The sequence below is a fragment of the Uloborus diversus genome, chromosome 10 (assembly GCF_026930045.1).
Source record: "Uloborus diversus isolate 005 chromosome 10, Udiv.v.3.1, whole genome shotgun sequence".
Classification (NCBI taxonomy): domain Eukaryota; kingdom Metazoa; phylum Arthropoda; class Arachnida; order Araneae; family Uloboridae; genus Uloborus; species Uloborus diversus.
Window position 1 is genome coordinate 13,241,829 of NC_072740.1, and position 14,242 is coordinate 13,256,070.

General features: G+C 30.8%; 1 protein-coding gene across 2 annotated transcripts in view; it reads left to right on the forward strand.

The window, feature by feature from the left end:
- Positions 1-13,317, forward strand: part of LOC129231818 (solute carrier family 2, facilitated glucose transporter member 1-like) — a 112,896-nt gene extending 99,579 nt beyond the window's left edge. For both annotated transcript variants that reach the window (XM_054866197.1, XM_054866199.1), the window contains exons 9-11: positions 1,173-1,248; positions 4,427-4,554; positions 10,004-13,317. In XM_054866197.1, coding sequence (XP_054722172.1) covers positions 1,173-1,248; positions 4,427-4,554; positions 10,004-10,147 — 348 coding nt within the window. In that variant the 3' untranslated portion in view covers positions 10,148-13,317. The remainder of the gene's footprint in view (positions 1-1,172; positions 1,249-4,426; positions 4,555-10,003) is intronic.
- The last annotated feature ends 925 nt before the right edge of the window (positions 13,318-14,242 follow it).

The following is a 14,242-nucleotide window of genomic DNA, read 5'->3' on the forward strand; positions in this document are numbered from 1 at the left end:
GACTAAAGGCTAAAGGTAGCCACGTTGAAAATTGAATCGGTACTTTGAATAAATAAACAAGCGCCAAAATATGAAAAATTTGAACTTTAGCGGTAAAAAAATTGTTGGAAGGTTGGCTCACAATGTAAGGCAGAATTCATCAACTGGAACAAGGGAACAAAGACCGGACTAGTTTCCTTGCTCCAACTGATGAATTTTGTAAACTCAATTCTACACATGAAGAGATAGGTTTTTGTATTCTTCTTTTGCCGTACATTGTGAGCCAACCTTCAAACAATTTTTTACCACTAAAATTCAAATTTTCATATTTTGGCGCTTGTTCCCTTCTTCAAATTACGGAATCAATTAGTATAGAAAAATGATGTATTCATATTTACTTTGAAGTTTAGTCGAAATATTTTCATTAGCATTAAACTTAATGCATCATGTGTGTCCAAGTTATTTCTTGTCACCCTGTAACTGTCTTTATTTATAATAATATCTTTATTATTTGTTTTCATGGACGAATCTCCAATTTGAATGGTTTCTTCTGCGCCATTACGTTCACTCACTTTTCTTATCACCCTCCCTTTTCAATAGAATTTCATTTGTAAACTTAACTAGATTTGGATTACATCCCAAAAAGTCAAGAGTTTCTGCTTTTGAAAACTAATCATTTTAAAAATATGTATCACGTTTTAAACTAGACAATGCCTACTCAACCTATTGGGGAATTTGACTCTGCTCTCATGAGTTAAACTTGAACGGCATGCAGTTATTTTTTGTCCAAATTTAGAGTCTATAGCATAAATCAGAAGAAAAGATTATCTGGAAAAACTGCACCAAGCACACTTTTTTTTCTTCCTGTTAACTGATTTCCAAGGGAAATTTATTTTCTCAGGACCTTTCAGCCAAAAATACTTTCAAATTAATGAGCTTATTGGAAACCTGTAGAAAACATCTGCAAACTCAAAACAGATTTTATTAATTCCAATCTTCATTAGATGTTCTTATTTTTTTCTATAGAATTAACGCTTACAGTTAAAGAATAACTTCAGGATGATAGATTTGGGTAGCAAAATTGTTTCTGATTAAGAATTTAAATTACTGTATGTTTAGAGTGTATATATAAAACATATAAATGTGTTTGAATATTTTCTTCATGATTACTGAAACTGTATTTTTTTTTTCAGAAAAGTGCTCCATTTTTATCGTATTTCAGTATTCTCTGCGTGATTACTTTTGTGATAATGTTTGCCGTCGGACCAGGTAATTATGAAAGTTTGTACACTCACTATATATTATGCATAGTAATACATATGAGATCAGGGCCCGATTAAGATATCAGGGGGCCCTGTGTAGTCAACCCTTACAATTTTAGAAAGTGGTGAAAACATTTTTAGCTATTTTGCTTTAAAAAAGTAGCCATTTGGGGACCCCTGAAAAGTGGGGGCCCTAAGCCATGGCCTAGTTGGCCTATTCAGCAATCAGTCCCTATATGAGGTAATTACTCATTCTGAAAATGCAGTAAATGTACATCAAAAATATTCAAGTTATTCTCAGACTCACTTAGAAATGGCATTAATATACCTGTCATTGTAAATTTTATTCTTCTATCTCTTACCAGAAAACTGATCGATCGTTTCGATTTATATACAGTCGACTCTCAAAATTGTGAAGCCTTATGACTCGAATCTTCTTTTATCTCGGAGTTTTCATTCGGTCCCAAAATTACTTTGTGTTTTCACGAAAGTTGTCAAAGTGGTTGCCTCTGTATCTCGAATGTACTTCTTTTAAGTTTTTCTGAAAGTTTCGTTTCCATTTTATGCACAAAAATGCAGCCAAAATAAGAAATAAAAAGTATTTTCTTATCAGCTTGTACGACGAGGGGGATAATTAATTTACAACAGTGCTCCTTGATGCGCAGATTGCATGAAAAGAAGCAGATTGGGCTCCGTGGCTGATGATCTAAAATTTCATTGCTGGCTAATCTTTGAAAGTCTTAAAATTTTAGTAAAAATCGAAAAAAAGTTGCCTTTATTTTCAGGAAGACTCAAATATTCGTGCTTTTTGGACAAGAGACGTTTAAAAGCATTGCGAACTGAAATCAAGAAGAAAGTTTGCTTACGACAGAGAGTTGTAAAAATTGCTTTGAAAGAGCTGTAGTTTCATAAACAGCAATGATAACGAAGCTAAAGTGACCAACGAGTGTGATCATTTTGAAATGTTTGTTGATGTGGACTGGGTGAAAATGAATCAATACTTGAATATTGAGAAAAAATGAAACTACGGGTGAATCTTTGTTTTATGAAGCGATTGTGGAAGCTGTTCGAGAAGAGTCTGCTCGTGCAGATCTTTGCCTACTCCAACTAATCAGCAAATATCAGATTTTGCAATTATTTTACTGTTGTAAAGCTTGACGACGAAGAGATGGCGGATGACACTTGAAGCGAAACATCATTTTTATCGTTTGTAATAGGTAGAATCTGCAGAAAAGCATCGAATAGTAAGAGGCACGCTCGCGTTAATCCTAGCTATTCCAAAATAATAACAAACAACCTATTACAAATGATGCAAATGATGTTTTTGCTTCAAAATCATCCGCCTTCTTTTCTTGGTCAAGTTATACCTGGAAAATTACAAAAACGTGGATTGTGTTTACAAACTAGACGTTTTAAGATGCGATTAAAAAAAAATGTAAGCAGTCAAAAATAACTTCCGTTTCCGTTTTTGAAGTATATTAATAAAATTTAATCTCTGTAAAGATATTTTTAGTATACAATATTCCTAAAAAATTCTTGAGATTCAATTTTCTTGAGGAGGCTGGGGAAAAAACTTCCGATAACTCTGAAGTTTTTAGCCGGTCTCTTGGGACTTCCGAGTTATCGAGAGTTGACTGTATATATATATATATATATACACTAGTGTCTAAAAGTATAGCATAATTCATAAAATGCGAGAAAAACCTTGTACATTTTCGTAAAATTATATAAAAGTACAAATGGAGATTTATTGGTTGAAAGAGGAGACATTATATTCATGCAAAATATTACAGTCGATGGCGTCATGTGCAAAACAGGTGTGCATGCCGGAATGTGGATAAAACGGCTCATATGCTTTAAAAAGTTCAGGCGCGTTTCAGGTAATTGCTGTACCAAAGAAAATTGGTTTTGGTGAAACAGGATCCAATTGGACATGTAAGGGAAGAATCGTTGGAATGCTAGAATCTGGACGATCACAAGCCGAAGTGTCTCGTATTCTCAATGTGCCTCAGTGTGTAATTTGAGACTGTGGCAGAGGTTTCAAAATACGGGAGACCTTACCCGACGGCCAGTACCAGGTCGACCAAGAGTCACAACCGCTCGGCAAGATCGATTTCTGGCAATTTCTGAGCGACGTCATAGGGACAGCTGAGCCAGAGAACTGGGTTCGGCGCTCAGTGCTATCACAGGAATAACAATTTTGCGGCAAACTGTTTACAGGAGACTCAATCATGTTGGTCTGTATGCCAGAAGACCAGCAGTTAGCAATCCTCTCGCCTCAACGCATAAACGCGCTCGTTTAAACTGGAGCTGACAACGTCGGCATTGGAGTGTGGGACAGTGGACCAATGTTATGCTCAGTGATGAGTACCGCTTTACTCTACAGAGTGATTCTCATCAGGTTACAATATGGAGAGAAAACGGAACTCGTTTCCAACCGCGAAACATAAGAGAAAGACATCATTCTGCTTCAGCGGGATTAATGGTGTGTGTGGGCATTATGTTAAACGTCCGCACCGACCTCCATATTTTTGAGACACGCTCAGTCACTGGTCAAAGATACAGAGACGAAGTTCTTGACCTTTATGTTCACTTGTTTCGAGGCGCTGTCAGTCCTGACTTCTTATTCATGGATGATAACGCTCCATGTCACCGTACAGCTGTGGTCGATGACTTCATTGAATCAAAAAATATCCAACGAATGACGTGGTTTGCGAACTCCCCTGATTTGAACCCTGTTGAGCATGTCTGGGATACGCACGGGGAACAACTTGCAACCCGTTCGTCCCCGCCACGCTCCGTTTTGGAGCTAAAAAAAACTCTCCAGCATGCTTGGAACTGTTTGAACCCACAATTCATAAAAAGTATGGGTAATCGTTGTGCAACGTGCCTATCAGTCAGAGGTGGTCATACACATTATTAAACTTCAGCATTATCTCTTTTTTTTTTGGTGTAAAGAATAAACTCCTCATATGCTTAATTTTCTTTCAAACTATTTTTTCGGATAGCAAAAGTAAATAACAATTATGCTCAACTTTTGGATACCAGTGTATATATATATATATGTGTGTGTGTGTGTTTATTATTTGGGTGCTTATGAATAGTGAACTGTCTTACACGTACGGACGTAAGATGTTCATATGTAAAAATACAGAAAATGCACGATGTATTATTTTTACTTGCAGGATCAATTCCTTGGTTTCTTGTAACTGAATTGTTTGGACAAGGTGCTCGCCCCATAGCTACAAGCATTGCTGTTACTGTGAATTGGAGCGCAAATTTCGTTGTGGGCTTAGGATTTTTGCCATTGCAGGTATATAGGAACAATTACAAATACAATACTCTTATTGAAATGCACGTGTGTAGAAAAAATACTTTGAATCAATTTTTTTCAGTAGTGCTCACCTCAAAATACTCGAGTTATGTTAGTGATTGCATATTTAAATTATAAAATGGATTAACTTTGTAAAACTGAATCTTTAAAATTTCATTTAATGCCATTTTGAACATTTTTACAAAGAAAATTTACTAATTCATACTGTTTATTTAATGATTTTAAATATTTGAACTAAAAGAACTGCAAATATTTTGATTCATGGACATAATCTCTTTGTTCCCTAAATAGCCGAGTAAATTTAGGATTTTTTGCACCGCAAATTTATAATTAAGAAATATTTTCAGAATTAGTCCCTCATAGCATGTAGAGTAAATCCTAAACAGTCCCCTAAGATCCTATGTGAGCTTCCATCCAAAATGGCGGCTCAAAGATGGACGCCTAGTACTTTTTGTTTTCCTTATAACTCAGTCAAAAATGAAGATTTTTCAGTTCTAAAAAAACCTGTATGCTCTAAAAGTAATACTGTTTTCAATATATACCCTAAAATAACCAATAAAAAAGTTCAAACATTTATTTTGACATCAAAAGCTAAATTTTTTATTTTCTATGTAATATGCAGAAGAACAAAAGAGCTACTAAAATAAGGAATTTTTTATGGTATCATTTTCAAAATATGAACTGCAAAATGATAGATATATTCCATTTATTGAAAAATCAAGTAGCTTTTATTCCATTTCTGAAAAAAAAATCTTGCTATCTAGCTTTAGAATAAAAATAGGATAAGAAAAAAAAGTGACCTTATAATGAATTTTCTAAAAAAAATTGCAGAATATCATTTATTTAGTACTTAAAAAACTGACATATAATATCTTTTTGAAAAGCATGTAAAATATATAAAGAGGATATAGTAATGTTAGTAAAAATCTGGAAAAAAGCATCAACATTCAATATTGTCATCCTCATCTTCGAAACTGCACAGAAATAAAATTTTTACCTAAACAATGCATGCAAAACTTGGAACATTAAAAGTCTGCGTTTTCATTGGCATCTAGATCACAGTCTCACATAATTATTTTTAATTTTTAGTCACAAAACATTGAATGCGGAATTCCTTCGGAAGCTTCGGGAAGCGACAAAAGCGTTGTGAACAGTTCGCGTTCTTTCATAACACATCCATATTTAATTGGATTGATGTTTTTCTTAAGCCACTGTTGTACTTTTGGATAAACATAAAATGGACGCTGTGAAGCAACTGCACTTGTGGGTGGAAGAGTTAGTTGCCAAGCTTTAAATTTTGAAAAAAGAATTTTGGTTACTATAATTATTATAGCGGTTGCATCGTAAGATGTCCAGAGAATTAAGTGTTACTCCCAACAAAAAGATGTTTCAGCAACAATTCTGCAATCTGGGTGACCTTTTCTGGATGTATCAAGCTGAAAACTACTGAGGTGTGAGACCAGAGAAAGCAGTTTGAGATTTTCCTTTCGCAACTTGAAAGCTCAAAATTTACCCTATCTGAATATAGCTGACGTAGAATCGGAGTCACATCCTGTGACTGCGTGGAGCAAAAGAAGAGGATCTTTCAGGGGACCCAAGGCTTCTTGTACTTTCAATATATTGTAACATTTTTCTTTGTATTAAATTGGTTTGGGGGTAAAAAATACAGTGATGTTCCAGACGTAACTCTTTCACTTAAAATCGAGAGCATATCTGTATCAGTACCTATTACTGCGACTGGTCTGGAGCTGTTCTGGCATGTTTTTATTGCAATTGAGCAAATTAATACATTGGCTTCCCTACCCACTTGTACAACAATCATTCCTCCTAATCGGAGGTATTCCATCATAATTTGAATTAATCTTGATTTGTTCTCAAAAATTCCGCAAAAAGTTAGTCTATATAGTCGTTCCCACTACATTTTCTTCAACAAGCAGTAGTCTCAGACATTTTTGACATCACTCTTCTTTGTTTCTTCCCAATGTTAGTTGGTAATGAATACGCGTATCTATTGAAAACCACTGCTTCACATAAAGAGAAGTTTTTCTGAAGACACCTGAAGTATTTGAGGCATATGTCTTTCTATTATATGTCTGACTCGTCCCATGCCAATGCGTGCTGGTGGTGGGTGGCTGGCTTAACAAAAGGCTCTACTGATTCAATGACAGCTGTCATGCTTGAGTTTTTATCCTTTCTCAGAGAAACCCAACTAAAAAGCAAAGGTAGTTGAGGGGCTAATGCATAATTGCGATGTCTCGCAAATTATCGTTTGATTTGAAAACAGCAGCATCCTGGTCAAAAACTGTTTAAGACTGAAAAGAACACTCATTTCTTAATAATAACCCGATTTTTCTTCTGAAGTTTAACTTCTCCAAAAGAACTTCCTTATTTTGAAAGCAGTGATTTTTCACCTACGATTTTTCCATTGTCACATAATTAAACGGAAACCTAATTTAAAAACAAAAACCTTCTTGAGTAACTATTTGCTACCTAAAATGCACAAAAAATACCATTTTGATATAAAAATGATCTTTTTATTTTAAAAAAATGTTTTGAACGATTTTTGACGAATTTCTGTCGTTACTGTGAGTTTTTTTTTTAAATTCATTTTATATACTATTGCAAAAGGAATTTGGAGCCACTTTACGATTTATGGTAGTTTCAAAGAGCTAAACAGATCAGAATTGAATTTTCAGAATGAAAATTTTGCCTTTCTGGCAAAAAACACAATTTGCAGATCATATTATGTTTATAGTTTTTTATGGGGAAACGTCGATAAAACATAAGCACCAATTCAAACAATATACATAGCTACATGAAATACACCGCCAGCTCAATGAATTCCAGCCGAGGACTGCAGTTTCGTGCTCGTCTGGAATTTACTGAGCTGTCAGTGTATTTTATGTATTTCTGCCTTAGCCTTGGATATAGGGCGGTAACTTGCTAAATATACATAGCGTTGTTTAAAACTGAAAAATAACAATTATTGAATAATATACGAGGAAAATATTATTAAAAAAATACCCCAAAAAATGTAAAAAGTTATTTATTTTAGTAGTTTATGTGTTACATAGAACACAGAAATTTCAGTTTTTGGTGTCAAAACAAATGTTAGAAATTTTTTATTGGTTATTTAAAGTTATGTATCGAAAAAATATTACTTCTAGAGCCTAGAGTTTTTTTTTAACTGAAAATTTTTCATTTTTGACCAAGTTATAAGAAAACAAAAAGTACTAGGCGGCCATCTTTGATCCGCCATTTTGGATAGAAGCTCACATGGGAACTTAAGGAACTTTTCAGGATTTTTTCTACACATGTTCAGGAACTTATCCTGAAAAATTCAACTAATTATTAATTTGTGGTGCATCGACCCTATTTTTGGCCTAAATTTACTGGGCTAAAATTACTTTCAAAATCGAAACATAAGCTTATGTGCTGCAACACTGAATGAACTATTGCAATCAGTATTTATTTAAGAATTTATAAGTGCAGTACAAATTCCCAAATACAGTTATCCGAAGTTCGGCAAATTTCAAAACTTGAACGTTTTTTCAATTGTTATTGAGTTATTTTCAATAACTTCAACAATTCAGAAAAGACATATTTTTTCTTTTACATTTCAATGAAGCACTTTTGCTTTTGTTATATTTCTTGTGAACTGTTGTAGACACAGGAAATTTTACAAAATATAAGATTGTAGGTAAATTTGTCAAGTCCATTAACAGACATATTCAACTGGTTTAGATACATGAATAAGTAAAAAGTCCTGAAACTTAGTTGCATTGGGTAGGTTTTGTGATCCTTTAACTAGGAGCTTAAGCTTACTTGGTGATTGTTTGAATTCAAATAAACTTACCTTAAGAAATTTGGAAAACCGTCTAATACACGTTATTAGTAACATGGTAACACACGTGACTGGAAATGAATTTGACAGTAACAGCAAACTATTTTCCAAAAAAAGGCAACATGCGAATTAATAACACTAAGAAAAAAGCAAAATCTTTAAAAACTTAACTAACAAACTATATTCAAGCAAAAAGAAATCACTAAATTTTTATTCCTAACATTAAAAAAAAAAAAAAAAAAGGGTAACCGACTTGTTATTGAATAAAAATAAGCACCTGTAAAATAAATTGTACATATAACTACTGTTCCTTCTTAACTAGAATAATAAATGACTGCAGGAAAATAATTAATTAGTCTAAGTGCTTTTATTGAATATGTATTGCCATCTCTTGATAAAATTGCAAACTTTTTTTTCATGACATTATAACTTGGAAACGAGTTTGACAAAATAGGGGTTTTGCAAGATTTTTTTTTTTTTTTGGGGGGGGGGGGGGGGGGGGGGGGGGGGGGGGGGGGAACAATACAATATTTTTTTTTTTTAGCAATACTCTTAGAAGTTTAAAATTATGAAGATTTCACTCTTTAAATGTTCCAATTATATTCCTCTTATAGCAAAAAATAAAGTGAAAAAATATTACACTGAATTTTAAAATGCAGATGAGGGACAGGTATTTCTATTATCTACTACATACAAAAAACAGAAGTCTATTTTTAAGGTAAAAATATCCGAGTACGTATATATATTTGCATCAGGTATATATACGTATATTGTGTAGCTGTACCGTACATAAATGTAATATTTAAGTAGTATTGAATAGCATATTAAAAGTGAAATCATCTTTTTCACAGTGAAACATGTGTGTACATGGAAAAATGAATGAACATTTTGAAAATATCCCGTTATTTAATTTTCGAGTGTTTTTCCCGAAAAGGAAAAAAAAAAAAAAGAAAAGAATAAATATAATAAATTAAGATAAAATTGTTTTTCAATCAAAAAATATTTTAAAATTGGTAGTCTATAATGAAACTTATAATTCTCTTGGAAAGAATATCACCTTAAAAAAAAAAAAAAAAAAAAAAAAAAAATTCAATATCACCAAATATCACTGAAACCAAATTCATTTCAGCGTTCCTAAATCTGCAATCTTCTGTCCAAGGTCACAAATTATCACGTGTATAAAGGAGGAAAAAAAAATAAATAAAAACCAAATTTCCTCTATTCTTTCTATGCTTCTGAGTTATTAGTGTGAGTAAGGTACAAGATTCAGTATATCAACCTCACGTATTTGGAGAAGGCTTTATGTAAGTTGTGGCTTGTGGAGGGGGTATGAATGTGATATAAATGGATATAATAAAAGGAAATACTATACAATGACTACCCCAATACTAAAGCTTCCATTTTTTGAATGAAAATAATATGATGGAAGATAATGAGCAATGCCAGCAACACATTGGTTTGGTTCTTAGTTAATTATTATTGTTATCATTTAAAGTTACCTGTTATGTCATTTAAACTTAACACAATATATCCATCTTTATTTGACGTTAATTTCATTTAATTCACATTTTTTTTATTTTTCAGAACGTATTGGGCGTCTACACTTTCTTATTATTTACGGCATTATTGGCCATTTTCTGGTTGTTTACGTACAAATGCGTCCCAGAAACTAAAAATAAAACTGTAGAAGAAATAACAGCAATATTCAGGCAGAAGGCTTATCAGTGAAATGAAAGTTGGGATCTCTGAAGAAACTGGCCACGTCATCTTCAAAGGACAGGTAGCTGATAATCATCATTTATACAAAAATCTACATAAAATATACAGAAAGTCCTGTCCAGAGAACTGCAATAAGTGATGAGTTATAGGCCAACTACTATAGAATTAAGTTAGTAAATATTCATTATTGAAACATGAATGAAAACTATACTCATCATATTTAAGCTTATTTTTACTTAAACTATAATGGCGTACAACAGAAGGAGATAGAAAGTTTCATGTTATCTGCGGTGCTCTATCAGAACCGAATATAAATAGTGTGTTACAGTAGAGAACACATTGATCATGCACAGTGAATGTTTCATATTCAGGATACCAGCAATGAAAAAAGCACTACATCTACAAAAAAGAACCTGTTTTAATTTTCAACTAATTATTTGTTGTAAATGTTGAGCTCCGACCTTTTTTTTTTTCAAGATTGAAATTTTACATCATATCATGTGACAAACATTAAAGAAATCATTGAACACTGTTCTTGTTTAAGATATAAATGCTATTTCTAATGTTTCAATATTAATGTTGCATAGCTTCTCTATGTACTTAAAAGTTAATTGTTTTAAAACGTTTATTACATTTAATATTTGAGCAATATGTTTAGATATGTGACTTCGTAATTTACATGTATACATAAATATATACAAATATATTTATGATTTAAATATCTTTCTATTGTATTTGAATTACTTTGTACCACTTTCATTATATCATGTTGGTTTTTTAAATGTGTTATGTGTGAAACATACATTATATATAACAAATACATAGTATGACTCATGCTCATCAGAACAGCGAACGAAAATCTCACAAACCAATTTGCTAAATCATACCTTTGAACTTTGACATATTTATGCAACATAAAAATTTAATCAACACAAAAATTAATGTTGTTCCTTTAGGTGTAATTGTTCTGTATTTTATGCATATGCTTCAAAAAACTTACAGACATTTTAAAAATATAAATGAATAAAATTTAAAAAAAAACCCTAAATAAATATTTCAGGTGAAAAGTAATCCAGTTCTTGGAATACCTAATCATCTGAATAATGTAATACATTTTTTCTGAAAATAAAAGGTTTTAAAATAAATTTGAAATTATAATAAAGGAACTTGATCATTTCTTATAAATAGAATGTTTTGCACATATTTAAGGATATCACTAGCAATTAACGTTTCTTCTTTTGAAGCCTTTTAGAGAAAATCGCATTTTTTAATACTAAAATTATAATGAAGTAAAGAACAGAAAATAGCATTTATATATGTAACAATGAAACTACATATAGTTAAGATGACGTTATACAAAATAATATCTTTTTATAAAAGCATTAGAGATATGTCATTTACAAAATAAATAATATTAGTTTTTAAATAAAATCTGTTTTGCACCCCATGTTAATAATAATGTTTAATTAATGAAAATGACGAATTGCATTTTTCAACTAAAATCAATGTCCATTTTAATGGTATAGCTTGTAAGATGACTGTGAAGATTTTGAAAACATCACCACAAAATGCAAACCTTTTTTAATTGACAAACATTCCATATATTTCATCAAGAAATTCACCAACATATTTCCTTGTCCAACTTCACATTCCCATTAAAATAACTCTTTTGATGTCTAATTTTCTTTTTTTGGAAAGTACCAAAAATTGGGTTTTAAAATACATTCAGTGAAGAAAGATAAAATGTTTCAATTTGAGAGCTTTATCTCCAAATTCACACATTTTATATTAAGTAAGCCTTTTAAGTTAAGTAATTAATACTCATTGTCATCTAACAAGCTTTATCTTGATGCAAGAAATGAATTAAGTGAAATAAGAATAGTTGTCTTATTGAGTAGAATTTTCAGCTGTTGTGACTAGAAGCTTAGGCTGAGTTTTAAAATGTTTAAGTGCACTTTAAAACATAAAATGTATAATCAGAAATAGAAACTTTTCCATAACAACAAATGCTTCCTTAATTGTGAACTAATTTGTGATACCTGTATCATAGACGGATAGGGGTTTACAAAGGAAAATGCTGGTATAAGTGGTAAGAATGGATAAAAAATCTACAGTAAAACTATTAAATAAATCAAAATGTGCTAGCAAATAAATATTTGCGATAAATCGCTGTAGATTTTTGGTGCCAAAATATTTATTCCTGAGCATCTGTTTTTGAGAATGGTTGAAATGAATGCTTTTGCTTTGACTGTATATAAATTTATAAAAATACTACATCTAATATATATTTTTTGCAGAAGTAATTGAGATTTTAAATTTTGAGATTGGAATATTTTCTTTGTCCTAACGATACAAGAGCTGACATTACATAAAGAGTTTTATCCATTGAAATCTGTGAATTAAGCTGAATGTAAAATGTTATACAAAACTCTTTTTTAATATATAGATACTTATAAGAAAAGTGTATATAAAAGTTACTAAATATATTAAACTGGCCTTAGAATCACAAAAACATTTATATTTAAAATTAAAAAATATATAATACTATAATATATTACACACGTTTTGTAGTTAAAATATCAGTGTGCTTAGTTCAGAATGTCATACCAAGAAATAAAATTATTTTTAAAAATATGTTTAAAGTTTGTAAGCTCATTTTCAAATCAAATTTTTTGTGATATATATTTATTTCTGCATAAGTTTTAAAATCCAGCCACAAAGAGATTGTAACAATTACATATTTTTGTAGTTATAGTCATTCCAAGATTGCCGTGCAAAATGTTACTTTCTTCTGAAAGTTGTAAATAATTGAAGATGCAATTATTTGTGTTAGTAAATCTGTTTTACATGTATGACTTTTCTATGTGGAGCAAGTTTCTCAAATGTATCACAGTTCAATGCAGATAGAAATCTGATCTTGAAAGAAGATTTTATTGCATTATATTTATGTAGCTCACATGAAAACTCAGAAAGTTTCATGTGAATTTCAAAATTATAGATGTAATTTATATCAAATGTACAATTTATATATAGCTTGAATATTTTAATGTTTGTAACCATATCATAATATATACTCTGTAAATGAAAAAATGTTAGAATGTTTAATTTATTCAAAATATATTTGTTTATTGTATGATTTGTTAAAAATCTTTGGTAGTTTAAATAAATTATAAATTGTCCATCTTTCTGTTTTCTTAGTGTATGCTACAAAAAAAAAGGTTTTGTAACAATTAACATAAATTTTATTACATGAAGTAAATATCAATGTATAAACTACAGGTATATGCATATATCCTTAAATAGTTTACATATTTTTCAATGCATCACAAAATTATGTAAGCTTTTATTATCATAAAATATTTAAATAGAATGAAATGCATGAATACACATTATTAGATACTTTAAAAACACAAAACTTTTACACCCTTCTAAATTCTACACATAAATGTAAACTATGAAAAAACAGAACAACAGGAACTGTTTCAAATGTAAATATGATCAAAACAAATCTTCCTCAACTTAACTCCAGTCTTTACACTCTAGAAGTGTTTAAAACTTATCTATTTCTTGATATGATTTTCGTTTAACAAATTATATCACTCACTCTCTTAAAAAACGTTCTTAATAAGGTCAAGTTTTACTAATGGTATTAAAAAAGATTGTAATGAGACAATTCTTCCTTAAGTCTTCAAATTTTTCATAACAGGTAAACGTAGCATGTTAGTTTGTATATCTTTAAATCTAAACTTAGGGAAGAAACATGTTCCTGTGTGTCTAACTTTGTTAATTTGTTAATCTTTAACTTCATGTAGTACATAGTAATAATATTCAGATCATTTTTAAAGAAATATGTAGTGAAAAAAAATAACCATGAATATTAATTATTATACATTATTAAAGTCAGCACAAATAACAGCTTCAATGCTGTTAAAAAAAGACTTAGTAAATGCAGAAGAAATTCTTAAATAAGTTACAAGAAAAAAAAAATAAATTACATACATCCACACAATAATGAAGTTATGACAGTTCTGAGTGTATTTTTTATATTCTTCATGCAAAATGGAACAAAGTCATTAATGAATTAAACATTCTTTTCACTAGAAA